General features: G+C 48.8%; 1 protein-coding gene and 1 long non-coding RNA gene across 6 annotated transcripts in view; both read right to left on the bottom strand.

The window, feature by feature from the left end:
• The window catches only part of ACSBG2 (acyl-CoA synthetase bubblegum family member 2), a 47,173-nt gene extending 41,624 nt beyond the window's left edge, over positions 1-5,549 (bottom strand). The window contains exon 1 of one of the 4 annotated variants that reach the window (XM_034755215.1): positions 5,405-5,549. In XM_034755215.1, coding sequence (XP_034611106.1) covers positions 5,405-5,491 — 87 coding nt within the window. In that variant the 5' untranslated portion in view covers positions 5,492-5,549. Of the gene's footprint in view, positions 1-5,402 lie in introns of all 4 variants that reach the window. The other 3 variants (XM_034755216.1, XM_034755211.1, XM_034755212.1) reach the window with 3 other exon arrangements.
• A 5,820-nt stretch (positions 5,550-11,369) lies between these two features.
• Positions 11,370-26,017, bottom strand: LOC117868745. Of its 2 annotated transcripts, XR_004643709.1 has the most exons (4): positions 25,854-26,017; positions 25,122-25,244; positions 22,971-23,206; positions 11,370-11,817 (listed from the first exon to the last, which is right to left on the bottom strand). It is a non-coding gene; the product is annotated as an uncharacterized LOC117868745 (long non-coding RNA). The 2 variants fall into 2 exon arrangements; XR_004643710.1 differs by lacking the exon at positions 22,971-23,206.
• Between the last annotated feature and the right edge of the window lie 460 nt (positions 26,018-26,477).

Genomic DNA, 26,477 nt, shown 5'->3' with positions numbered 1-26,477 from the left:
ATAAATACTGAGATATCCCATGTTTACAATCCATTTACATGATAGGATTTTTTTGACCTCTGAATTATCAGAATACAACATAGACAGGGACTGTTGATCACATTGTCCACCCTACTCATACATCTGTAAATACACAAATATCTCCCCACATGTCTTCTGTGGGTTATTCATTTTGCAGGATGTTTAACCCTTTCTGGCCATGGGTCACAGTTGTCAAGGCTGGATTTATGATTCAATAGTCTACTTACTTTGCTGCCCCACCTCTGACTGGAAGAGTGTTAACAAGTCACTTCACCTTGTATAGTCCCTTGAAATGTGTTAACTACTCATGCTTATGGTCCACCTTGTATTTAGCTGTGACACTTGGATTAAGTTTCCCAGCTCTAGGCTGTCTACACAGATGATGTTAAAGCACTGCTGGGGCAGCGCTTTAACGTGGCTATGTAGTCGCAGCTCCAGCACTGGGAGAGAGCTCTGCCGACGCTGTAATAAAACCACCTCTGCAAGGGGAATGGCTCCAGTGCTGTAGCAGTGTCTACACTGCCACTTTACAGCGCTGAAACTTGCATCGCTCAGGGGGGTGTCTACACTAAGTGCTACATCAGCATCAGTGCAGCTGTACTGCATCTGGTGAAGATGCTTTATGCCAGGGGTGGCCAAAATGTGGCTCATAGCCACATGTGGCTCTTTTACTGTTAAAGTGCAGCTTGCAGACCCCCCCCCCCACCTACCAGATTGGGGGAGCAGCTTGGGACCTCTGTTTTTCAGTGAGGTGACGAGGTAGGGACTTCTGCCCAGCAGGGAGTGGGAGTCTCAGGGCTTCTGCCCCACAGGGCACACCTACTGGGGCTCAGGGCTTCAGCAGGAGCGAGGCTGAAGACCCATCAGGTGTCGCCCATGAAGCTGAAGCCCTAAGCCTTGGCTGGTGTGCCCTGGTTCTCAAACTTCTGAAGATGGTTGTAGGTGGCTCAGAGTCAGTAAGTCTGGCCACCCCTGCTCTATGCAGATGAGAGAGTTCTCCCATTGGCATAATAAGTCCACCTCCGTGAGAGGCAGTAGCAGCTTTCCTGCTGAATTAGCGTGGTCCACACCGATGTTTAGGGCAGTATAAGTCAGGGGTTCTCAAATTGAGAGTCAGGACCCCAATGTGGCCTGGGACTAGGTAGGTGAGAGTCTCTCTTAATATCCTGGGATTGACACAGCTACAACACTGGATGCTGGAGCAGAAAGTCTAACTTTAAGAAGTACCCCGGAAATAATTCTGAAACAATTGAACACACTGACAATCGTAGCTGCACCAGACAGGTAATTTCAGCAAATCGGTTCAGTTTTGGCTGAGAGAAGCTAACTGATGTCTCTTAGTCTAAGTATTGGAACTTTAGTATGGTTAATATTTCAGGAACACCACTTCAGAGACTGTACTATTTGAACAAGAAAGGGACTATTTGGTGATCGTATTAAAATTAATTTGGCCTTAACGTTTAGAGCAGGCTGTACCTTAACAAAAGGCAGGGAATAGAGGTTTCAGATTACATTTTGTTACTAGTGCAGAAGTACTTTATATTTATGATTTTAACTCTTGATCGCTTTGTGCAGAAGGCACTGAATTAGAGGAAGTTAAGTAAGCCTTTGTTTTCTTGAATGTGACCCTAATGGGTGGAGGAAGGGAAGCATGGATTTCAGATGATTTTTCCTGCAATTTCATGACATATGGGAAATAGTGTGACAGTTACTACAGCTTCCTCACAATCTCTCTCTCTCAAAGGTTCTTTGTTGATTTACAGCAGGGGTGTCAAACAGATTGTTTTGTGACCATAATTATAGTTGACATTTCAACATAATTATATTTGAAAAGCTAAGGTTCACGTTAAAGAGACAGCATCTACATGGGAAACTTTGGTAAAATTCCCTACCAGCACAGCTTTACCAGTAGGCTATTTTCAGTTTGTGCATTTGACAGCACATTAGACAGGGGAACCTAAATTTGACTATACGGTCAGTTTCCCTTTTTGTTTGAATGGGGTTTCCCCCCCCCCACCCTCAGAAGCAACTTTTTGAAGCATGAAGCTGTAATTTTAAAACCACAAAAGTTGAGGACCACCATAGTATGTTGGTGTAGTATTCAAGACTATCCCTTTAACCTGAATTTTTAAACTAACTGAATTTCAAGTCAATGGTACCCCCTACTGAGTCTTTAAGGTAATTTTAAGCTATTTCACTACTGATCATTTCAGTTTCTACTAAACAGTAACATTTAACTTATGCATCCCAAGAAGTGGGCTGTAGTCCACGAAAGCTTATGCTCTAATAAATTTGTTAGTCTCTAAGGTGCCACAAGTACTCCTGTTCTTTAAACAGTAATTATAGATTATGAGATGGGGAAATATAGGTAGGCAACTAGTTGCTGCTTAGGGAAGAGTAATAGATGTAAACCTCTCTTCCCCCCTCTAAAAATTTAATCTCCTTTATTCCTGCCCAAAACAGGAACTTTAAATTTATTTATCCCTTTTGGGTGCCAGAATTCCCAATGGACTTCTGACCAGATGCTAAAGCCTCTGTTCTCTCTGCCTACTCTCCCAAAGATTCTGTATTGAAAAATGCATACATTTATTGTACATGAGAACTATAGGTTGAAAAGGACAGAATTTACTGCAGATATCCAGAACACAAGGGGAACTGGCTAGATATGCAGCCTGAACTCCCAACCAGTGAAATTTGGTGAACCATCACTGCAAGTGTAGTAATTTTTGTTCACTAGTTAAGGCTACACTGCAGTTATAAATTAATTAGTAGGAGCTGGTTAAGATAAGATTCCTTTTTCTCATTTAACTTTAGTTTTTAGCTTTAATTTATAAGTCTAATCTCTCATAAATAATCTAAATCAACAGTTGTGTTCCATGGACCACTAGTGATCTGTTGAGACAGGTTTCCAAGTTCCTTTGTAATCATCTGCTAAGCCACCTTGCTTACACAGAACAATGTTAGAATAGCAGTTTCTATATTTGCCCCAGGGATGTTATTATAGTTACTGGCAGAGATGGCAGTCCATATTACCACAAAACAGAAGGGGTGGTGTTCCCTACGGCACAATTATGAGGGGAGCCACATCATGAAAAATTCAGAAACCCTGAGTTAGCTAGTACTGTGAACATTCTATATAGTGATCCTCCTTGACATCTGGATTTAGCTGCCAAATAATAGTTTAGAAAAACGTGGAGTTTGTTACTGAATGCACAGAGGACATTTCAAAACTCCTGGTAAAATACTGGAATGAACTATTAATTTATGGTTGTTGCAGAATGTTCTGAAGTCTTGTACCAATTTTAGGAAAACAGTGCTGAAATGACTAACACTGCAGGCGCCTTCTGCAGCATCATGCAAGTGTAACCTGATTATTTCAGCCAATAGACATCTTACAAGTCATCACTGTGTCACATGATAAGCTTATTCATTCAGTTTCTGGAGACTAAATGTTATCAGAGAACATTAACCTGTTGTAGATGTCACAAGTGCACTTCTTCCTGAAGAGGCAGACAGCAGAAGTACCACGAGTTACTCACACAGAAGGAAACAAACACTGATAACAGTTTAATACTGATGAACATATGAAGCACTGTTTATAGCCATCAGCTTTTTCCACAGGAAGCTATGTATGTGGCAGGAAGTCTACTGGTGATTCTTTAACATGAAACAATATCTATTTAGCTTTAATATAGGCAGATGAGATCTCTCCTCTAGGGACTAACAAAGCTCAAAACATTTTCATCCAGAACTTGAAATAAGCAGTTGAACTTCAGAAACTGGTGCAACTTTAAGTATACTGGCAATAGTTTTCACAAGACAGCTACAGAAGAAAGGGTATAACATATACCAAGCACAACCTACCTCAGGGGTTGGCAACCTTTCAGAAGTGGTGTGCCAAGTCTTCATTTATGCACTCTAATTTAAGTTTGAGTGCCAGTAATACATTTTAATGTTTTTAGGTCTTTTTCTATAGGTCTAATATAACTAAACTATTGTTGTATGTAAAGTAAATAAGGTTTTTAAAATGTTTAAGAAGCCTAATTTAAAATTAAATTAAAATGCAGAGCCCTCTGGACCAGTGGCCACAACCTGGGCCAGTGTGAGGGCCACTGAAAATCAGCTCACAAGCCACCTTCGGCATGCGTGCCACAGATTGCCTACCCCTAACCTACACCATTTTTGGAGCAGGAACTTCCTCAGCATTGGTTAGTTACCATTGCTAACCCTCCATTTTAAAAACAGACTGAATTTTCCAAATCTGATCCGATATCACATTGGATGAGGTCAGTACCAATTATGACTATGGGATACATTGAGAGTTTAGAGTTTAGTTCAGCCATTAGAGAAATACATAAAGTCCTTTTAAACAACTGTGTCACACCTTTAGAGCGACACCTGAGCCACATAAGTTATTAGACCTCACCTGGGCATAGCTTTGTTTTAATATTTGCCTAAGAAAATGTCAACAAAACAAAGGTCTAGAAGCTTATAAAGCTGTGCCAACTGCAAACATCCTGGCAGGTTTCAACTGTAAGGCTACAGACTACTGTTCTTGTAGCTAGGAGAGCTTGTACCTTCAGAACAAGGGTAGGGCACGCCTAACAAGCTGCCAAACGCTCACTGTTTGCGCCATTGGGGGAAGAAGGGAAACAAAAGAGAAAATAGAATTTCTCGTTCTCCCATTAGACACACAAACCCTCAAGAGCCCCAGAGGAGGTCACCCCCTCGGGGAGGCCGAACACGTGGCAGGGTTACAGCGCTTTTCCATCCAGCCCCGAGCAAGTCTCTGCCCACCAACGCCCTGACTCCGCTGCGGGAGGTGAGGCACCTGCCTCGCCAGCCCCGCTCCGAGCCAAGCCTCTGTAGCGCCGTAGCGACCAGGCAGGGCTGGGGGGCAGCGCCCGCCGCTGCAGCTTCCCGCCCGGGGCACCTCTCAGCCCCTCGGGCTACACCCGGGCGGGCGCTGGCAAGGGCGCGGGGCGGGCGGTCACCAGAGCCCCGCACGCTGCCCCCGCCCCAACTCCTGCCCACGAGAGAGGAGGAAGGGGGAAGGGAGCAGGGACCCCCCCCCCACGCCCAGCCCACCCCGGGGGGGGGGGGGGAAGCAGCCTCTCCATCACCAGCCGTACCTGAGGGGGGAGGGAAGGGGCAGCCCCTTCCTCCATCACCGCCCCGCCTGCGGGGCCGGTCACATCCCGCCCCAGTGCCTGAGAGCAGGGGCAGCCCCGCCATCGCCCCCCATCCCCTGAGGGGGTCAGGGGCAGCCCCGCCATCGCCCCCCCGTCCCTGGGGAACCAGCCCCATCCCGCCCCAGCGCCTGTGGGGGTCAGGGCCAGTCCCGCCTGAAGGGGGAGAAGGGGCAGCCCCCGTCCCTTTACCTGGGGGTGGGTGGCTGGATGGGCGCGCGCCGAGCCGAGCCGAGCCTCCTCTCCGCGCGCAGCACTGACTGGCTGCCTGTAGGAGGCATCAGGGCCCTTAAGTTTAAAGCGCTCGCGGGAGGGGGAGGGGCGAATCCCCTCCCGGTCGCGTCACCGCCTCGTGCCGCTTGAAAGACCCGCGCGCGCCCCCGCCTCCCGGAGCGCGAGCCCGATTGGCTGACACGCCTCTCGTGAGAGGGCGGGGCCAGGAGCGAGCGACGCCGTTTTTCCGCCAGCAGCCGCCAAGGGAGGGAGGGGGTGAGCGCCGCGCGGCCGTAGCCCCGCCCCCTTCTGTAACCCTCGGTCATTGACCTCCGCTAGGCCACGTGGAGTCTGCAGCCGCCCCCCCCCGGCGGGTGATTGCGCAGCTGCTCAGGGGAGATGGGCCATAGGCGGGGACCCGAGGAGCTGTTACAACAGCGGGGGATTGGCTCAGTTAGCATCGATTGTTATCAATATGATGGTTATAATCGGCCGGGGTAGCAAACATGGGGTGGCACGGTGCGTTATTAATTGCAGTCATTCATCACAGGCAGGTACGGGGACAACAGGCATTGGGGAAGCAAACAAAGCAGACCAGCAACAAAGCCTACAGCAATTTATTGCAGGCCAGTCGCAGGTGCAGTAACAACTCTTGGAGAAGCTGGGGAGTCCCATGATAGGGAGTGATAAGTGGGCGACGGTCATGGGGCTGTGCAAAATGGGCCATATGCCTGACCCCGATGCCTTCTGGTTAATGTTTTCCCTGCCTTTTGGATTATAGAAAGTATGGGCTCCCTATCAATCTCTCCTGAGAAACAAGCTGTTTATAGGGTGCTGTGCAATGAAAAAGCCTCAGATTATGATACCATAAAGGCAGCCATTTTAGATCAGATGGGTCTGTCAGCAGATGGATAAAGCCAGAATTTTAGACAGCAAGGGGGGCACAGGGGACAAGACCTAGGGGCTTTGCACAAATTATTGGATTGGATGGATCCCTGGGTGGCTGAGGCCAGGTGACTGAGGAATTGGGAAGATCATGGATTTCATTATTTTGGAACAGCTTTTGCAGTGCCTCCCCCAAATCACTAGGTCTTGGGCATGGAGGCGTTAACCCACTATTCTGGAAGCCACTGTTAAATTCACTGAGTTCATGGAAGCTGGTGTCCCGAGTAAGACAACATGTTCATTTAAAGAACATGACCTGGGGAGGAAAGATGGGGAACTACAGACTACAAAGTGCTGGAGAAGAAAAGAGGAAGGAGACCCCACCCACAAACTGCCAAATTGTTTATCAATGTGGGGGCTCAGGACATCTGAAAAGGGACTGCCCCTATGTGGACTACAGTAACTCCACACTTAACGTCGTCCTGGTTAAAGTTATGTCGCTGGTCAGTTAGGGAACATGCTCATTCAAAGTTGTGCAATGCTCCCTTATAACGTTGTTTGGCAGGGGCCTGCTTTGTCCGCTGCTTGCAGGAAGAGCAGCCCATTAGAGCTAGCTGGTGGGGGCTTGGAACCAGGGTGGGCTGGCAGCCCCCCTAAGTTTCCTGTGTGGCTGCTGCCCAGTAGGCTATCAATTGCCAGGCAGTTCAAGTGTCCCTCCCCCAGAGGTGAAAGTAAGCCGGTCCAGTCCATCTGTGCTGGATCGCACTGGCTTCCGCGGCCAGGATTAAATGGGCTCTGAACTCCCCACAGTGGTGGGGAGCTCCGAGCCCTTTAAATCCCGCCCACAGCTCTGGCAGCAGGGCTGGGGCCGGGATTTAAAAGGCTCAGAGCTCCCTGCCACTGCGAAGAGCCCAGAGTCCTTTAAATCCCGGTCCCAGCCCTGCCGCCGGAGCTGCAGGCGGGATTTAAAGGGCCCAGAGCTCCATGGCGGCCGGAGCCCTGGGCCCTTTAATTTGCCCAGGGGCTCCCAGCCACCTCTGCAGCTGGGAGCCCCGGGTTGATTTAAAGGCCCTGGGGCTCCCAGCCACAGCTGGTGCCCCAGGGCCTTTAAATCTTGAGAGGGTCTGCCTCTTCTGGTTGAGGCCACACACCCCCCCCCCGGACTCTGGCAGTACTGGTAAGTCCTGTAAATTACTTTCACCCCTGCCCTCCCCACTGCTGTGTGCTGCTCCTGGGAGCCTCCAGCTTGTTGTGCACGGGGTGGGGGGGAAGAGGGGTGCTGATGTCAAGGTGTCCTGCTGTTGCTGCTCTCCCCCTGCTCCTGTACCCATCTCCACAGAGGAGTGGGGGACATGACAGGGCTCAGGACAGAGGGAGGTTGCAGGCAGCAGCTGCTGTGTCAACTTCTTGATCTACTTAAAAAGGCAGTGTACTTAGAGTGGGATCGGTGTACTTAAAGGAGTAATGCATCTCCCTCCCTCTCACACACACACTGCGTGTCCCACACGCACACACACAGGGCGCTTTGGAAAGTGGAGGGAGTAGTGTGCTCCAGTGGGATAGGGTGGGCTCATCATCACGTTCAGTTTCCACAGGGAATGATAGCAGCCACTGCCATGCGTTTGTTGTGTCTCCTCCCTTTATTTGTGCTGCCTTGTAGAGTGTGAGGCTACATTAACAACGTGTTAACCCTTGAGGGCTCAGTCAAATACTAGTTCATCATTTAGCAGCAAGGCATTTCCACCCTCTGCCACCGACAAAGCTCCCGCCTCTCATTGGGGGTGGAACATTTTTGTCAGCGGCAGAGCTCTCTCCTGCCAACAAAGAGCGGCTACGCAGCACACCTTTTAGCGGCACGGCTGTGTCGCTAAAAGTTGCGTAGTGTAGACATAGCCTTGGTGTGTCTCACTCTGTAACAGCAATGTTGAACTACTGATACAAGTTAGAGTGTTTACTTTCTTCTTAAAGGTGCAGTAGTTATCCCTATATACAGCACAGTACTCTCTTCCAAGTTTCTACCAAAAATAGTGTCTCTAAAAATAAAAATTATTCAAATCTTAATATGCATATCAAATATTGCAACAGAGAGCAGAGTAGATGTTTCCCCTATACAATTAGAAACTAACTAGCAACATAGTGTTGCTTTCAGGTCAGTGCAAAACAAAGCTCACAGCCTGCATCTACACTAGAAAACATTGCAGCTGCAAACATTAGCCAGCCCTGGCAGCAAGAGAAACAGTGGAAGTATTGAGCAGCAAAAAGGTAGCGTGGCCTACTAGATAGGACACTGGACTCAGTTAACTCTCTTCCCATGTATGACTCCAGAGATGCTAAGTAGGGCTAGATGATAAGATAGCAAAAATGGCTGAGTCTCATCTGTACTATAACTTCCATCATTGCTGCTAATGGTGGAGCCGCATGAAGCTACAAAGTTTGCTACGATAGACAAGGCTACGTGCAGCATAAAAGATCTTACTATCGCCAGTGAAGGAAAGTGTGTCCCCACCTGTCTTTTGTTATGATTCTACAGTCTCCAGAAAGTGGAAAGGTATGCAGCCAATCTCTCTCTGTACCTACAGAGGTAACCAACACCAACTTCCTCATTGTAAATGTGGTAACTTTGTAGTAGGGAAGCCAGCCACCAGCAGCCTCCTCACACAGATCTTAGCTGCCAAAGAACCTAATGACATTTGCCTACTCATCTGAATTTTGAACAGAACATCAGGATACTGCACTTTAATTCATGACTACAATCTGCCTGAGTCATTGTGTTGGAGGCTGACTCCAGTAGGCTGTTAAGTTAAACTTTACTGCAAATGAAAATGCTCCCGATTACTGATACAGCAGAGCCTATAAGCAGCATTTAAGACATCAGGAACATAAAGCCTATGGTCCATTTGCTCCTGCATCTGCCTTTGTCCTTGGCCAATACCTACTGTTTAGGGGAGGAATATGGAATGCTTGAGAATGGAAGATGATCTGGTGGCACACTCCAGCAGGAGCGCCAGAACCTCCCTGGTCCCACCTCGTCCCCCCAATGTCCTGCCCCATCCACTCCTCTCACTGCCTTTCCCCTCCTACCCCTGCCCTGGATTTAAAAAGGGCTGGGTCATTTTATGACCAACTGGTAATAACTTTTGTCCCTGTACCAATTAAAGCTAATCTCTTTCATTGCAGAGCGTAAATTGATCCCCTGCAGCTGTTGGGAACAAATCCTTCTCTCCAGGGCACAGTTGCCCCATTAGCCAGCTGCATTGCAGTGGAGTGTGCTTTGCTCTAGTCTGAAGAATTGCCAATAATAGATACACCTTCCAGCCAAGGATCAGGGAGAGTTTAACAAACGTGAATTTATCCTCACGGTCCCCTAGTGCAAGATAGACCAGTGTTACAGTCTCCAGCTGACATATATGGAAGGTGAGACACAGAGAAGCAACTTGCACAGCATCACACATTGTCAGAGACTGGGGCATGGGCAGTCATGCCTAGTGGTTGGAACAGGAATTGGTAGCCAAGGATGGGAGCTGAAGGTCAGAACTGACCCAGCCCTTTTTAAATCCAGCCCCAGTAATTAGCTCTGACCCCTTGGAGCAGTGAATGCCACAGGATGGCTATAGCTTTTGTGAAGTATTTCCCTCTATTGCAGTGTTTCCCAAACTTGGAACGCCGCTTGTGTAGGGAAAGCCCCTGGTAGGCCGGGCTGGTTTGTTTATCTGCCCTGTCTGCAGGTCCGGCCGATCGCGGCTCCCACTGGCCACGGTTCATCGCTCCAGACCAATGGGGACTGCGGGAAGCGGCGTAGGCCGAGGGATACGCGGGCCGCTGCTTCCAGCAGCTCCCATTGGCCTGGAGTGGCGAACCGCGGCCAGTGGGAGCTGCGATCGGCCGAACCTGTGGACGGGGCAGGTAAACAAACCGGCCCAGCCCGCCAGGGGCTTTCCCTACACAAGCCGCGTCCCAAGTTTGGGAAACACTGCTCTATTGGTTCTAAATTGGTGGAGAGTTAACTTCACTGAGTGTCCGAGGGTTCTCATATTATCAGACATTATCCACGGGATGCACTGTTTGACTGATTGTTAATGGAATACAGAATCATTCACCTCTAGGTTATTGTTTCATATCCAGCCTAGGTCAGTGGAGACTAAAAGTTCTTGCCAGGCGTTGGCTGTTCAGTGGCCTTTGTGAAATGAGTTTGGGGAATGGGGGGTTAGGTCTCAGTCCAATTGCAATGTAAACAAGTGTTCACATAGGGAAAGTCACCACCACAACTGGATTAATTAGCTGCCTCAGCAGAGAGGACTGACTGACTGGGAATGAAGAATGAGGAACTTCTGGAATTGGTCCCTCCAGGTCAGAGGAGAGGCACATGCATAAAGCTGCCTGATGTCTTTATTCTGTACAGAGAGGAGTTCGGTTTCCGGGGTTGTAACAGAAATAGGGCTAGGTCCTCAGCTGGTGCAACTCAGCACAGTTCCACTGAAGTTGCAGTAACAGATTTAAATTTTATTAGAGAATATTTAAAAAATAAACAATACAGAAAGTTTGAAGCATCAATTATTGGTCATTGGGGGTAACATACAGAGTATAGGGGTATGTTGGTGTTTTGGAGTTGGGCAGCACACATAGTATATACAGACTGCAATGTCCCCAATGAGGGGTGGGTAACCGGTGGGCGGGATCAGGAAACAGTCGATAAGCGGTGAGGGTCTATCACCCATACGGAAAGTAGAGACAGTCATGGGTATAAGTAAGCGGGCTGGGTAATGGGGATGGGGTGACCCTCGCGGGGCTGGATTCAGTTAGGTTTGGTGGGTTCAGGGCTCAGGGGATAGAGTCCAGCGGGGGGGGGGGGTGTGGGTGCATGAAGTCTCCCCGGCTCACTCTCGGTATTGGCGGTGGCCGGTGATGTGCTCGATGTAGATGTCCCGGGACCAACGGATAGTGTCCGAGACCATTAGGCGTCTCATGAGCCGTGCGTAATGACGGCCCACCCCACAGGTCCTCAGCACGCGTTCGTTACACAGGTCCCAGGCACCCAGGGCCCCAACGAGCAGAGCATCGACGTGCACCTCGTAGCCCTTAGTCCGCAGGGTGTCAGCCAGGGGGGCGTATTTTTCGAGCTTGCGGGCTCGGGCTTCGCGGAAAGCCGGGGTCCTGTTCTCGAACGGAATCGTTACGTCAACCAGGATGATCTTTTTTCCAACCTTGTCCGTGACGACGATGTCTGGGCGCAGCGGGCTGTCGGTGCCGGGGACGGCGCGGTTGACGGTGATCTCTCCCAGACGCGGGTTGATGGCCTTCACTAGACGGTCCTGGATGGCATTGTGGCGTAGCTGCCAGGCTCTGGCATGGGGCTTGCAGCAGCACAGGACATGGGGCAGGGTTTCGTTGACGTACCCGCACTTCCTGCAGCGTTTGTCCCGGTTCCCGTGGCGGATGGCACCGTTGAGAGGGACGCAATTCAGCCGGGCGCGGTGAATGAACCGCCAGTGGGCGAACCGGGTGAAGCTGCCTGTGGGGAGGAAGTGGTTTTGCTACAACACTGTCCCTACCCATGACAATATTTAAATCAAGACTTAACCAGTTACAGCAAAGTCACACTCAGGCAAGTCAGCTTCCTGTCTCAATGTTCCCAACTGCATATCTTGCCTAATAATAAAAATGCTGTGCCCGTACCTGGCCCTGTCTACACTACACTACATTTTAAGGAGTATTTTTAAAATGAGGTATCCCAGCATAAGGCAGTGTCGGTTTTTTTGTTTTTTTGTTTTTTAACCTCAATGTAGCTTTGAACCACCACCTCAGCTGTACTCCTCCAAGACAATACAGCTCACAAAGTCCAGGCCTACGCACTTGAGAGCTAGAGACAGCATTCTCAGTGAAGGGGATCTGGCTGTGGAACAAACTTCTGGAGCTCAGATGAATACAGTTTGACCAAAGTGAAGGAATGCTGTAAAACTTTCCTCTCTGCAAAATCTTTTCCCCTATAAGACAGACATTCACAATACCGACACTCCCATCTGTCCTTGACCCCTACCCCAACCAGCCAAAAACCAAAACCTGACCCCAAAGATGAAGAAAAGCCAGAGACTCCAGGAAGTGGACTCAAAATTAGCTTTCGCTATTGATCTGATGTGGAAGATGGGTGGTGAGGTAAAACCCTAAGACAGATGTGGCTGGTTGAGGGACACCTTCCCCTCCCCCCGTAACTTACCATCCACATCAAGATAAAATGACAACTTGCCTTGTCTACACCAGGATTTTGCACCATAAAAAAACCACTTTTTCCTGGTGTAAGCACAAGCCATGCCCTGCACCTAGTGCAGTCATTTACTGCCTTGCAAAATGGGGTGAAATGCTACCAAATCAGGATGGAAGCATTTAATTCCCTCCTGGTGCCGGTATAAATGTCTGGACAAGGTGCAGGGTAAGAGAGAATCGGGGCCTGCTGTGTCTGTATCTGTAGATCTCAAAGCACCTGACCCAGTTGAGTATGTTTTACAGATAACACAAGCACCGTTAGATGTGAAGCTGTTTATCTGAGAGGGACTGTGGTTCTGTGGATGCAGGTGGGGCCTATTGCCTCAGAGAGCGGTGCTCTCTTCCCAGCTCAACCACAAACTTCCCGTGTGACCTAGCACAAGTCACTTAGCCTCCCTGTGTGACCTAGCACAAGTCACTTAGCCTCCCTGTGAACGGGGGAAGTACTGTTTGCACTATGTTACCTTCCTCCTACACGGACTGTGCAGAGAAAAATGAAAGTAAAAATAGCACCTTCTTATTTAGCCGGACTGTTCCCCATGTGGATTGAGTCACATCTGCTGACTTAAGAAACAGAGCCTGATCTAGGTCACTTTTTCCTCATGTTTATCTTGCAGAGCGAACTGGAGTCTGTTCTGACTCACACGCCATCCACGGAGTCGTTAACTAATGTTCCTGCTGCAGAATCATTATCATTGGTTGCCAGCGCCCCGACTGCACTCCCGGCCAATGACATGCAAGATAACTGGAAAAATGTAAACCTGGAAGCTGACAGATCTAGAGTTAAGTGCAGCACAAGGGAGTACACAAACTCAGGAAACAAGATGGTAAACAGCTTGGGAGTCAGGAAGAGGTGATGGGGACAGGATCAGCCAATGGTCACAAAATAGTTTCTAAACATAAGCAGGCCTGACTGTCTGTCATTCATAATAAGGACTCTACACCACATGTAGAATAAAAGGAACTTTAAGTCCTAGAATCGGACTTAAATCTGGAGATATTTAAGAGTAGGTTAGATAAATGTCTATCAGGGATGGTCTAGACAGTATTTGGTCCTGCCATGCGGGCAGGGGACTGGACTCGATGACCTCTCGCAGTCCCTTCCAATCCTAGAATCTGTGAATCTATGGATGCCGCCATAAATCAGCAAAGCTTAAATTAAGTCAGTGGAGCAACCCCTATATACCCCAGCTGAGAATTGGATCCTGAGTCAAGTTCAGGGCACTCTGAAATAATGGCCGTGTAGCGAGGCGGTGGGATACCCCACAGCGCTGCTGAGGGCCGAACCTCCCCTAACACCAACGTTGGCGGAGCCACTGGGTCCGGCGGCCACCTCTCAGAGGTCACGGCGCTGACCCGGAAGTATAAAAGCCCGCCCGCAGAGCTCAGTGGAGAACAAGCCGGAGAGAGCAGATGTCTGTGGCTGAGCTCCCGCTTGGGAGACAGCAGCAGGCTGCGACCGGCCTGAGGACTCACCAGGCCAGCCGAGCAGGCCCCTTGCCCGTTACCCCGAGGAGGAGTGGCCGAGCCTGCCCCTTTCCAGCTATCCCCAAGGAGGAGCTGAGCCTGCCCCTTGCCAGCTACCCCGAGGAGGAGCCAAACCTACCCTTCGCTACCTACCCGGAGGAACCGATGCTGGTGGAGACCATCGAGGGCACTAGTACGGCCCAGGTACCCTACGAGGGGGAGTGTGGAAGTAGCCTGGGGGCGGCCAACCCCAGTCTGGCTGCAGCACTGCCAGAGCTGATGTCAGTGTGTTGCGGCCGGGATCCCCACTGACAGCAGCGAGTTTCCGACACTGCTAGGGCCCCGGGCTGGGATGCAGTGGAGTGGGAGGGCCTGCGTCCCCCCTGCCACCCACTCCTTGGGTGGCAGACTCCCCCTTTCCCTGGCCTAGAGAGGCTGGGACTACAAACCCATTGACTTAGCCCCTGCTTAAGGGCCTGGGTTCCTGGCTATTTGATAGCTGCCCTGCCTTGACCTAGGGCCTGGGATGCTACAACCCTATTGGCTCAGCCCCTGCTTAAGGGCCTGGGATCGTGACCTATTGGCTCAGCCCCTGCTTCAGGGCCTGAGCCCCTAACCGTGTTTTTGCTGTCCGGACCAGGACTGACGGCGGACCAGAGCGAGGCGGTGGGATACCCCACAGCCCCGCTGAGGGCCGAACCTCGGCCGAGACTTCTACAGGCCCTTTTGCAGTCTGATTCTCACTGCAGTAGAAAGAGAGAGCCTGGAGCACGGCGCCTGGTGCGAGGCCTGAACCAAAGTCCGCAAAAGTTATGTAATGAGCAAAAGTCAGGCCCTGTCAAAAAAGCAGATGCTTGCCTGCAAGTTCACTGTCTGGTACATGAACTTGGCCCAGGTAATGTTAGCATTGCTAAAACAAACCGAATATGTAAACACATTCCAGACTAGCACAACTACACCCCGACCAAACACAAGATCAGTGGTTGGCGGAAGTGATGAATGCTGATGTTTTGTCTGAAACATCAGGAGTAAAGTGCAAATTCAGGTGGTGAAGGGGTGGCGTATCTCGCCTTAACCCTTTTTCAGCCAAGGGGTCAGCAAAAAGTTCCATTGCTGACTGAGCGGAGTCCTTGCCACTGGGTACTCGTGTGCTAGTATACCTGCAGATATTGATCCAGGAAGCTAGGACTGTATCTTGAGGGCAATAGCTGGCTGAGCGCCTTTGCCACTGAACCGAGTCTGTGGTCTTTCTGGGTAATACTGTCAAGGTCTGTTGGGCTAGCGATCTGCCTAGAGCTGAGACCGCACAGAGAGAAAACACACACACACGCATGCCAACTGACAACAGTCACAAGCACTCTATAACACAAACCTGAAAGCCAACCATGACCAGCTTATTTTTTTTAACTCCGCTTTCACTATCTTTACTATGCCCAAAATCCTGTTTGTTTGTTAGTTAAAACATGTTATGAACACATTCTAACACAACCTGTTTTCCTAGTCTGGATGCAACCTTCGCATTGTCACTTACATTGTACAAAGTGAGTGCCAAGTGGGTATATGATTTGCAAATGATTTACACCCATGTTGCAAAGGGGTAAAAGTCTACAAAACATGCAAGTCAGTGGAGAATTGGGCCCAGAATTTCTAGCCTATGTTACTCACAAGCATATATGCTCTTGAACAAGAATTTTGATGGAAAATTAATCTGATGCAAAATTTGATTGATACAAGCAATTCACAAGAGCGGGTCTATTTTCAGAACTCCAGCAAAAACAGCGGGTCTCTCAGCAGCTTCAGCTGTAGTTAAATCTATCTAATCCCTGGTGTAGATGCAGCTAGATAGATGCTTCTGTCCTTCTAGGTACTGTTGCTTGGGGAGGTGGTGTTCCTACAGAGACAGATAAACCCCTTCGGTCACTCTAGGCTGAATTTACACTATGAGGTTATGACAGTATAGTCCCCGTAGTAGACATGGCCTGAGTCAGGGGACCCAATTACCCCACAGTTGGTCCCTGACTCAACTGCAACAGGGTTAAAATATTGCAAGGACCGGCCATGACTTTAACCCAGTTACAAGGACAAGGTTAAATCCTGTCTGTGCTCACGTTCGAACTGTAACTGGGTCAGAGGACAACAGTGTTGTAATGAGACAAGGGAACAGCAGTGTTTGTAAGCAGGTCTCCTCACTGGGTTAAAGCTGAAGTGTAGATGAGCCCTTTTTGTTTGGGACAATTTGGACAGAGAGCGGATGGCTCAGTTACAGGTGTATTGCAGACAAGGGTTAGGCCTCTGTGAGTTTAACTCGGCCCCAAACACATTAACAGTCACTAGAGCTGGTTGAGAATTTTTTGCCACGATATTTATTTGTTGGAAAACATCAATCTGTCTAAACAGACACTTTCCACGGGAAAGAGTCAGTTTTGATGAATTTTTCAACTTGAAAAATGAAATAAAAGTTTTGAAATTGTCAAGTTGGTTCCTTTTGACACTTCCAAAATGAAGAACTCCAGCTTTCCACTTCAAAGCAACTTTTGTTTTGAAATTTAAGCTAATTTTCAACATCGAAAGAAGACTGTTGAAATTACAGAAATAAAATGTTTCAATTATCTGAATTGATGGTTATTTTTTGGTTAATCACATTTTTAGAGATTTCAAGTCTTCTTCCTGATTTGGGATGGGAAATTTTTTCAAAATCTTGTTGGGTTTTTTTTTGGTGGGACAGGAAAATTGTTTCCAGTTCAGCTAAAAGCCAGTCTTGTCACAAAGCCAGCTTTACTACCACTACTACTACTTGGCTTTTCCCCCAGAAACAGCTACCTTCCCATGGCCTCAGTCTTTCATTCTGGGTGTTGAGCAAGTGGCTGGCCCAGTTGTTTAGTCATTGCCAGTATGTCTGTGGTTAAATTGCAAACAAAGAGGAAGTCAGTTCAAGTTATTACATTAGAAAGGACTTCTTGTCTCTTACAGAATGGTGTTGAAATGCTCCATTGAAATCTTAAACACTGGTCATCAGCCCAGTGCCATTCTGATACTGAGGGCTTATCTATCTTAGTGCTGCCTACACACAAAAGTTACAGTATATTGGTTTAGTTAAATCAACAGACCTATTTGAGCTGAGTGCATTCACACTGTTAAGCTTGCATTGCACAAATGACATTGCATTTCAAGGCTTGTGTTCACAATACATCATGCAGCATTAGTTTAACACTCTGAATGGGTAACACAAAGTCCCTTGCACTGCCTCTATGCCCACTGCATTTTGGGAAACTTGCTGTGGACTGTGGGATACTACCGTATCTGAGGGAATTATGGGAGCAGAGGTCAAATGTCCATTCTCACTTTCACAGGATTCCAGAATTCACTGGTGGCTGAACTATTTCCAAATTGATCTCTGTCCCCAAGGATGAGGGCCTAATCAACGTAGTGCTTGCTAGAGGAATCTGCAGACTGGTAGAAGAGAACCTGTGCTTTGATGTTGCTCAGGTATTCCTATAAGATCTAGCTTTGGAGTAGTTCTACTTGGTGGACCAATACTTTTGGGCTGGCCAATGAACACTGAATGGTGGAACTAGATCACTTTGGGGGCCAACAGCGGCTGCAGAAGGCCACGTTCCTGGATTTATGGGCTGAGCTTGTCCCAGCCTTGAAGCACAAGAACACCAGAATGAGAATATCCGTCTGCTTGGAGAATCCTAGAATCTCAGGGTTGGAAGGGACCTCAGGAGGTCATCTAGTCCAACCCCCTGCTCAAAGCAGGACCTAATCCCAACTAAATCATCCCAGCCAGGGCTTTGTCAAGCCTGACCTTAAAAACCTCTAAGGAAGGAGATTCCACCACCTCCCTAGGGAACCCATTCCAGAAGCAAGTGGCAATTGCACTATGGAAGCGTGTCACCCCAGATTACTGTCAGTACTTGGGAACCAGTTTCAGTGACGCAGTTGCAATCAGGGCCGGTGCAAGGAAGTTTCGTGCCCTAGGTGAAACTTCCACGTTGTGCCCCCTGCGGCAGCTAACAACGCCCCCCCGCCATGGCAACTAACCCAGCCCGCCACACAGGGAGCCAGCCACCCCCCGCTGCAGCAGCTACCCCCCACCACCCCCCGCAGCTAACCCCGCCCGGGGAGTCTCCCTTCACGGCAGCTAACCCCTCCTGGGTAGGCCGCTAACCCTGCCTGGGGAGCCCGCCCCAGCTCACCTCCGCTCCGCCTCCTCCGCTGAGCCCGCCAGTGCCGCTCTAATTCTCCTTCCCTCCCAGGCTTGTGGCGCCGATTGGAGGAGAATTAGAGCAGGGGCTGTGCGCTCAGCAGAGAAGGCAGAGTGGAGGTGATCTGGGGCGGGGAGCGGTTCCCCTGTGTGCCTCCCCCCCTTACTGCAGGTGGCCCTCCCCGCGCCAGCTCACCTCCACTCCACCTCCTTGCCTGAGCGGGCTTTTAGGTGCCCTCAACCACTAGGCGCCCGCCTAGTGGTTGCACTGGCCTTGGTTGCAATGAATGTCTACAAGGCTATTCAGCTCCACTGGGGTTCATTTTGACCAGCTAACACATTTTCAGATACAACTTGCCCTGTCTACATTAGAGTTTTACAACGTGTTTGTTAAAACATTTTGACATGTTTAAAAAATATACTTATCCTAGTCTAGACATGCTCTGTCTTTGCACTTATTTCCCTTTGTGCAAAGTGGATGTCAAATGCTACCAAATCAGACCCTGTGACATTTTATACCCTATCTGCATGCACTTTACACAATTATAAATGGTGGCACATGTGAAAGAGCAGGGACGAATCAGGAACAGAAAGTTCTTAGGTAGTACAGTGCACTCAGTATGACTCTGTTAGGGCTGGTCTACACTGGGAACTTTCATCGGCATAGCTACGTCTCTCAGGCCTGGTCTACACTACAGATTGAGGTTGACATAAGGCAGCTTACATTGACCTAACTCTGCAAGTGTCCACACTACAATGGGGCTCCCACCGATGTAAGTCGCCCACTACATCAACTTAACTCCACTTCCGCAAGAGGCATAGTGCTTAGGTCGATAGAGTTAGGGCAAGACAGTGTCTGTGTAGATACTGCGTTAGTTACATCACCTGACAGCTCAGAGCCCCACCGCCAGGGCTGAGAGGTCGGAGTGGTGCTGCTGCCTTTTGCTGAAGGAATGAAAGGAGAACCTAAGCACTCCCCCTGCCCCAATCCCTCACTGGGAAGCAGCTGGGCTTGGGCTCTCATTCCCTCCCCCCAATCCTTCACTGGGAGGCAGCAGCGGGGCTTCGGGCTGGCAGCTGGTGGGGCTCCAGTTGTCAGTGCCCCACACGGTCAGTTACATTGGTGGAAGAGCTCCTGGTGAGGACACGCACCGCCGACGGAAGGAGCTAGTGTGGACGTGAAAAACTGCAGTAATTACTGCGATGGCTGTCTGTCAGCCTCATGTAGGTCGACTTAATTTTGTTGCGTAGACAAGACCTCAGGTGTGTGAAAAATCCACACCCCCCCAAGAAATGTAGCTATGCTGACCTAACTCACAGTATAGACCAGGGGTCTCAAACATGCGGCCCGCCGAGTTATTTCCTGCGGGCCGCCAAGCTCCCCTCCCTTGCCACCCCCCCATCCCCCTCCCCCCAGTGCACCACGGCCCCACTCCTCTGCCTACCTCCAGGTGCTTCCTGCCGCCAAACAGCTGTTTGGCAGCGCTTAGCACTTTCCAGGAGGGAGAGGGGAGGAGTGGGGAGCCGTGCGCTCAGGAGAGGAGGCGGAGAAGAGGCGGGGCAGGGGTGGGGATTTGGGGAAGGGGTTGGAATAGGGGCAGGGAGGGGGCAGAGTTGGGGTGGGGACTTTGGGGAAGGGGTTGGAATGGGGGGCAGGGAAGGGGGGGGAAGAGGCAGGGCAGGGCCTCATGGAAGGGATGGGGTGGGGCCGGGGGCAGAGTGGGGGGCTTTTGTATCTTTATATTAAAAGGTGTTAGTGATGCAGCCCTCGGGCCAATGTACTAGTCCTCGTGTGGCCCTCGTGGTGATTTGAGTTTGAGATCCCTGGTATAGACAGCGCTAGGTTAATGGAAGAATTCTTCCATCAACCTAGCTACCATCTATCTGCAGCGACGGGGGAACCCCTTTTGTCGGCATAGGTGTGGGTGTATACTGAAGCCCTACAGCGGCACAGGAGCATTGGTGCAGCTGAGCCACTGTCGTGTTTTCAGTATAGATCTACCCTTAGCATGGCTGTTGAGGCCTTCAGCATGGGAGCTGGTTGAAGAAAGGTTTTATTTCGAGAAAAAAAATTGAAAGCGATTAAATGTTTTTGTTTCATTTGAAACTTTTCCTTTTTTTAAACAAAAAATTCAAACAAGTTTTCAGAAAGTTTCACTTCAGCCATTTGTCACTTTTTTTTTTTTCACCTTGGGGAAAAAAAGGAGGTGAAGGGTAAAAAAGTGAACAAAAGTAGGGTGCTTTTTCCCTCCACGGATATTAAAACAATTTTTTAATGTAAGTGAGACAAGGTGAGTGAGGGAATATCTTTTATTGAACCAATGTCGGTTGGTGAAAGAGACAAGCTTTTGAGCTACACAGAGCTCTTCTTCAGCTCTTTTAATACTGATTTTTTTCACAGAAAAACTTGAAATTTCAAAGGACCCAGCATGATCCCACAAAACATTTTCATTTCTTCAAAACACTTTTTTTTTTTTTGGCCAAAATTTGTTTTAAGTTGAAACATTTCAACCCGTTATATTGAGCACACATTATCCAAGGGACTAGATTTTAGTCACATTACAGGTCACTTTTAGAGAGAAGTGTGCCCTCTTGTGTCTGACTGGTACAACTGCAGTTAACTATCCAGATACAGGGTATGGTCTGTTTTATCTACCCCCGTAGCAGGAAGATCACTGGGTTATCATTAACAATTTTCTAGAAGTAGAAGACTTTCATTAAATAGATGTTGGTCCTGAAGGGGCTGGAATGGAAGTGATAAGATCTGGCTTATGCAACAGGTTCAAGAAATGGAAGAATTTACTATAGTGACCAGCTTGACACACAATGAAGAGCTTTTATTTAAAAATGATTAACAAACCTATGATTACTACCCAGTTCCCAGCAAGAAATTGGCTAACATCCCAGGCTTTACTGGAGGGATTTACTAAGGGATTGTGTGCTGGACATAAGGGAGCATTTCTGGCTATTACGAGGCAGGATGGGGCAGGGCAGGTGCCCGATTCTCCTCTACCTTCCATCTCATGCAGGGGGTACAAAATGCTACCATCTCAGGATGGAAGTACATGTAGATATGTCTACACAAAGTACAAAGCATGCTCTGGGACTAAAGTACCATTTACCCCTGTTTTACTAGGACAGACCCAATTTTTCATAGTTTTTCACTTAGGTGCCTGTTCCATTATAAAAATGACAAAGGCATTTAATTCACTTAGGCATTTTACCCATAATAGCCCAGTGTCCCAGGAACATCTGGAGCACCTGAAATGTCCCACCTGTTCATTTCATCAATCACAACATTTGAAGTTTTTCCTAACCCAAAATACTTATTTAAGATGCACGGCTATAAATATGGAGAACATGTTCTGTGTTTGCCTGGAACAAACGTGTTTGGGGCAAAAAGAAAACCTGAACAAGTACATACACTATCAGAGCTATTTTGTTTTCCAGAGTGAATGTTAATGATACTTGTTCAGTGCTTCATGATTAAGACTGCATGTCTGTAACGGAGGTCATGGAAGTCACAGATTACATGACTTTCCGTGACCTCCGTGACTTCTGCAGCAGTTGGTGTGGCTGGCTCCGCGCTGCTTCCCGCAGCCCACATTGGCCCGGAGCAGCGAACTGCAGCCAGTGGAAGCCGCGATCTGCCAAAACCGCGGACGCAGCAGGTAAACAAACCGGCCCGGCCTGCCAGGGGGCTTATCCTAGTGGGCCGTGTGCCAAAGGTTGCCGATCCCTGAACTAAAGTATGTCTACTACACTACGAAGCCTATGTCAGCATAGCTGTACTGGCATAGCCCCCTTTCTCTCCCCCACCCTCCACCCCTCCCCACGCACATGCAGCATACGCTAACAGAAGGAGTTCCAAACAATGTTAACGGACACCTCTTCTGTCAACATAGCTGCATCTACACTGGGAGTTTTGTCAGCATGCCTACGTAGGTCAGGTGTGTGGTTTTTTTCACACCCCTAACATAGCTATGCTGACATAACTTTTAAGTGTACACCAAGCTTGACACAGCCCAAAAATGTGGAGAGTACAAAAGTGGCTTAAAGCTCTGATCACAGTTCAAGGCAACAGCACTTGTATTCCCCTCCCATGGCCCCGCAAGGGCACCCACTTCTAGGCTCCTCAGCTGTCACCTTTCTTGGGCAGAGACTAGGGTGATCAGATGTCCCGATTTTATAGGGACAGTCCTGATTTTTGGGTCCTTTTCTTATATAGGCTCCTATCACCCCCATCCCAATTTTTCACACTTGCTGTCTGGTCACCCTAGCGGAGACCCACGTCTTGTTCTGTCCTCATCAGGGCTTTTTCCAGGCTGCACAGTTCCCTGCCTATGCTGTGAGAGCCCCAGAAAGCCAGACTGCATAAACCGACATGCAACTCCCATTTGCTTTCTCCTCAGAGACTATAAACAGCATAATTGTCCACAGTTGTGTTCCCACACAGCTTTTTCTAAGGAAGCACATTTATTCTTAAGGAGAAAGTAGTACTGAGAAAACAACAACTAGGGATGTAAAATATTAAACGGTTAACCAGTAAGCATTAGTCTTACCGGTTAACCCACCTTAACCATTAACCCCCAGCCCCGGGCCAGCCAGCCCCTCTCCCTTTAATTGGTTAACTGATTAAACAATATAATTTTAATCGTTTAAATGGTTAGCTTTTAAAACAATATTTACATCCCTAATAAAAAGACCTACATACATGCTAGAAAGCTTACCAGATGCCTCCTCAACTTCAGTCCTTACGACCCTTCTCAGAAAGGATTGAGGCTCTCCTGGACAGAAGGTCCTATCTGTTTGCTGGATCAGAAAGGAGGCCTGCCTCTGAGTCAGTTTAAATTCAGGCTATTTTATCCAAAAGCCATTTCTTTGTCTGTTGGTCTCTGGAGAATCCAGTTTGAACCAGCATATATGAGCTTCCCCAGCAGTGGTACTTCTCTGGAGGTGTTACAGCCTGAGAAAATTTGCCTAATCACCCCTCAATGTTTTTAGTTCCTGGAAGGCTGTGGTCCACCTCCCCCGTGGTATTACATACAATCCCTGGCCCACAATGATACATAAACTTAATACAAACAAAATCTCCCAAAGATATTGCAGGAAATTGCCATATCTATCACAGCTTCCAAACCCAAACACAGCAATGGAGCACCTGAGAAGGTTCACCGACCTTGTTCGCTGCGTGTGTGCGCGCACGTGGCGGTGGGGATGTCTTTCAGATAAGACTTCAAAAATTAAGGGCCTCTGTCTATACTGCGTGGAGATTAAAGACCCCAGGTCCTGACTCTCTATCATTCACTACCTTGTGCAGTCATTTAAACCGTTGCAATGCAAATGTAAAATGCTACCCCCACTTTCCATTTGCTTTGCCTGTTAGAAAGGTCTTCATAAGGTGCACTGCAACAGAGAATCAGCCTCCACTTCCTCCCCGACTTTTTTAAAGCTAAAACTCCATTTTCCTAACTCCGAAGGATGAAGCTCTGAGTCAGCCCTGCTGGAATTACAGCTTGCAATTCCCTGGCATTTAAGGATGTCAATCCTGATGTCTAGGGTAAGCCACCAGCCTTGCTGCACATCAGTGTGTGTACGTTTTATAACATGGAATGAAGAATGGGCTATCTGCCATCATTGAAAACTATGTAACCGTGACTTTACAGATCTGATTTAAGATAACAAATTAAGATAATATTGTCCCCAGGATGCTAAATATGGGACAATTATGCATTTGGGCAGTTCTGGAGCAGTTATGTTTGATTTGTCCCCATGGTGAGGCAGTACATGTTCCGACTTATTTTTAAACCAACCTACATTTATAATCTCTGCTTTAAGAGCAAAACTCAATTTAGCCTTAACCATGAAACCATGACTAGTGCCTCCATAATAATAAGACTATAAAGACCCCTTCATTGTAGAGAGAAACTTTTCAGAGTCTAAACCGGGGTGGGCAAACTTTTTGGCCTGAGGGCCACATCTGGGTATGGAAATTGTATGGTGGGCCTTGAATGCGCACGCAACTAGGGTTGGGGGGGGGGGGGGGGGGGGGGGTGCGGGCTCCAGCTGAGGGTGCAGGCTCTGGGGTGGGGCTGAGGATGAGGGGTTGGGGGTGCAGGAGGGTGCTCTGGACTGGGACCAAGGGGTTCAGAGGGTGGGAGGGGGATCAGGGCTGGGGGTTGAGGCACAGGAGGGGATCAGGGGTACAGTCCCCAGGTGGCACTTACCTCAAGCAGCTCGCGGAAGCAGCGACATGTCCCCCCGCTGGCTCCTATGCGAAGGCGTGGTCGGGCGGTTCTGTATGCTGCCCTGTGCACAGGCGCTGCCCCTGCAGATCCCATTGGCCGCAATTCCCAGCCAATGGGAGCTGTGGGGATGGCACTTGGGGCAGAGACAATATGCGGAGCCCCCCTGACTGCCCCTACACATAGGAGCCGGAGTGGGGACATGCCTCTGCTTCCGGGAGCTGTCCGGAGCTACAGCACATGTGGAGCGGGGCAAGTCCTGGACCCCGTTCCCCAGCGAGAGCTCGAGGGCCGGATTAAAATGTCTGAAGGGCCGGATCTGGCCCCCGGGCCGTAGTTTGCCCACCCCTGGTCTAAACAGTGGAACCATTTTAACCTTCCCAAGGGTTTAAACCTGCCACGCATCATGAAATATAAAGGAGAATGACAAAAAGCAATGTCAGTGTTTCCATCAAAGACCTCATTTCTCAGGGAACAGATACAAAACTGCAGCTCAGGTGAAATAACAGAAAATAAGGAAATTTGGCCATTCGTTGTAGAAACTCAGAGAATGTTCCCAGAACATTGTTAGGGTCCCTTCCTCTGCTGTGCAGTGATGGTCTATAAATGGGTTACGGGCTATTCTTTGCCACTAACCTGTGAGACTGCAGAATCTAAAGAAATCTGCAAAATGGTCCAGAGGTCCATGTTACATTATCAGTTGGGGGTGGGTCTCAGTTCCAGTCCTTTTCTCTCCAAAGCCAGCATGAGTTGGGAATGCTGCAGGTGGTCAATATTAATAGCAATAGGAGTTACTCTTGCTACCTGGAGAGGTCTATGCCTGCTGATTTGTTTTTATAGTGAACAGAATGCTAATTTCTGTCCTGCTTAGAGGATGCTGCCAGGGTGGGCATGTTCCAAGAAGGAACAGGACTTGTGTCCTGCCTTATTGCAACAATATTTTTCCCCCCCACCAGGAAGAGGGAGTATAGCCTGTTATTATGGGCCCAAATCTTCTAGTCTCCATGCACTCAAAACTCCCAATGGTGTCAGTGGAATTTTTGGAGGTGCACTGATTGGAGGACTGGGCCCTAAGGTGTTAGGTTAAGGCTTCAAACAACCCTCTTCCCATTTCACACAACAAAAACCTGCCCAGTCTCCATGGGGGGATAGAGAAGATCCTCAGGAGGTAGGAGGAGTGCAGTGTCAGCAGCAGACTCTCCTTTCCTTTGTGGCAGTCCCATCATGGGCATTCCATGGGGATGGGGCACCTGTTCAGTTTGGGGGGTGGAGCAGGGGCAGTCTTTGCCATTCTGCCCTCCCTTGGAAGGGGAAATCCACACTTAGGCTGTTATTGTTTGAAGCAGTGGTATCTCAGGCTGCACTCACCTTTGAAGAGAGATTTGCACAGATGAAGGCAGCCTGCCTAGAGAGAGAAGGGTCCAGAGAAGCAGGAAGGGGGGATTCCTGGGATCCAAAGAGTGGGCTCTTGTGTCCCCATTTGAGGATGGAGTTTCAGGGGAATTCCATGTGATGACGACCTCTGAGTTTCCAACCTCTTCAAGGAGAGCACAGGTTAGCCTCTTGTTGGGTAACTTCTACACTTACACTCAGTGCAGAGGAATTTGTACATTAAAAATAAACAAGAATAAGAACCAAGGTGACTTCAGCTTTTGAGAATCTCTTTGTCCAAAGGTTAGAGATTTAGGTCCTGCCTGTACAGTTTGGTGTTTGTGGGTCTGTTTTTCAGCCCCACAGTGCTAGGCACTGCATAAACATATAAATAGTCCCAGTGAGCAAGCCTCATTTTGCAATGGTGCAGTATGTCTACATTAGGTGTTTTCATCAGGATCGTTATACTGCTACAAATTTTCCTAACTCTAGACAAGCCCTTTTGAAATGTGCCTTAGAAGGCATTGTGCAATCTCAGCCAGCAGATGTCTCCTTAATACACACTCTAGCTCAATTCACACACACAGCTTAACAGGGAAATGGACTTTCCATTAAAGCCAT

Source organism: Trachemys scripta, chromosome 22 (genome assembly GCF_013100865.1).
Source record: "Trachemys scripta elegans isolate TJP31775 chromosome 22, CAS_Tse_1.0, whole genome shotgun sequence".
In the NCBI taxonomy this organism is placed as follows: domain Eukaryota; kingdom Metazoa; phylum Chordata; order Testudines; family Emydidae; genus Trachemys; species Trachemys scripta.
Note: the sequence above shows the minus strand (reverse complement) of the source record. Positions and strands in the feature narration are given on the sequence as shown.